We start from the raw sequence: 1610 nt of genomic DNA on the forward strand, positions 1-1610 counted from the left end.
TTACAGTAAAAGCTGCGATGAACATAGTTGTGCTGGTAATTTAGTGTGGTCTTGCTTGTAACCCTTTGGGTAAATGCCCCAAAGTGGGGTTGCTGGGTCATAGGGGAGCTCTATGTTTAGCCTTTTGAGGAACTGCCACACTGCTTTCCAGAGTGGTTGGACAAGTTTACACTCCCACCAACAGTGTAGTAGGGTTCCCTTTTGGTCACATTCCCACCAGCATCTGTTGTTATTAGTTTCATTGATAATGGCCATTCTTACTGGGGAGAGGTGGAATCTCAATGTTGTTTTGGTTTGCATTTCTTTTATGACCAGTGATGTGGAGCACTCTTCATGTGCCTCTAGGCCATTCTCATTTCCTCTTCATGTGCCTCTAGGCCATTCTCATTTCCTCTTCAGAGAAGTCTTTCTTGAAGTCTTTAGCCCATTTATTAAGGGGGCAGTTGTTTCTCTGAGGATTTGTTTTAGTGAAGTGAATCAGACCAGAAGAAACTCTATGGTTTCCCTCATTGGTAATAATTAGTAAACGTCTAGGATAGTCCTAGCAGAAGATCACAATAGTTCAATAGCTATGTACATATAAACACATAAGATGATGCTAAGCGAAATGAACTCCAAGTTCTGGAAATAGGTTTATCATTGTTGTTATTTTCAACATACCATGTGAAATTATGCCCTTTTTCTTTTGTCTTTCTTTCTCATGGTTTTATCTCTGATATCACTGTAACTGATTTTAGTACCCTAGATATTATATATAAGTGTATTGGAACTAGGGAAGGGAAGGGGAACACCAAAATGGAGAGACAAAGGGTAGAAGGTGAATCAGTGGAACAGCAACACTTAGAGGACAATATGCTCTTTTTTTTTTTTTTTTTTTTTTCCATCTTGGGCCCGGCAGAATGGCTCCCACAAAGAAGGGTGGTGAGAAGAAGGGCCATTCTGCCATCAACGAGGTGGTGATCCGAGAATACACCATCAACATTCAAAAGCGCATCCATGGAGTAGGCTTTAAGAAGCCGGCCCCTTGTGCACTCAAAGAGATCTGGAAGCTCGCCATGAAGGAGATGGGGACTCCAGATGCGCCCATCGATACCAGGCTCAACAAAGCCGTCTGGGCCAAAGGAATAGGGAATGTCCCCTATCGGATCCGTGTGCGCTTGTCCAGGAAACGCAATGAGGATGGAGACTCACCAAACAAGCTCTATACTCTGGTGACCTATGTTCCGGTCACCACGTTCAAAAATCTACAGTCAGTCAATGTGGATGAGAACTAGCCAGTGAGTGCCAAATAAAGCTATAAAACTGAAAAAAAAAAAAAGACAATATGCTGTAAATCAACTGTATAACTGGGAGGAGTTGGGGAAGGGGGAAGGTGGGAGAAAAATGAGGGAGGAGGTAACAAGTTTAATAAGAAATGTACTCACTGCTTTATGTATGAAACTGTAACCCCTCTGTACAACACTTTGTTGACAACAAATAAAAAAATTAAAAAAGGAAAGAACATTCTTTCTGATAGAGGCATACAATTCCATTGTGTATATGTACCACATTTTCCTGATCCATTCGTCTATGGAGGAGCATCTGGGTTGGTTCCAGATTCTCGCTATGAC

The 1610-nt window shown here is 41.9% G+C and overlaps 1 protein-coding gene across 1 annotated transcript; it reads left to right on the forward strand.

The window, feature by feature from the left end:
- The first annotated feature begins 826 nt into the window (after positions 1 to 826).
- On the forward strand, positions 827 to 1274 carry LOC125359453 (60S ribosomal protein L31-like). The gene has a single exon (XM_048357198.1). It carries the CDS (start codon positions 900 to 902, stop codon positions 1272 to 1274), a length of 375 nt encoding a protein of 124 aa, XP_048213155.1. The 5' UTR covers positions 827 to 899.
- Positions 1275 to 1610: the final 336 nt, after the last annotated feature.

Source organism: Perognathus longimembris, chromosome 11 (assembly GCF_023159225.1).
Source record: "Perognathus longimembris pacificus isolate PPM17 chromosome 11, ASM2315922v1, whole genome shotgun sequence".
NCBI lineage: Eukaryota > Metazoa > Chordata > Mammalia > Rodentia > Heteromyidae > Perognathus > Perognathus longimembris.

Excerpts from the sequence above, each read along its gene's own strand:
- LOC125359453 (XM_048357198.1), top strand. The coding sequence starts at position 900 with ATGGCTCCCACAAAGAAGGGTGGTGAGAAGAAGGGCCATTCTGCCATC.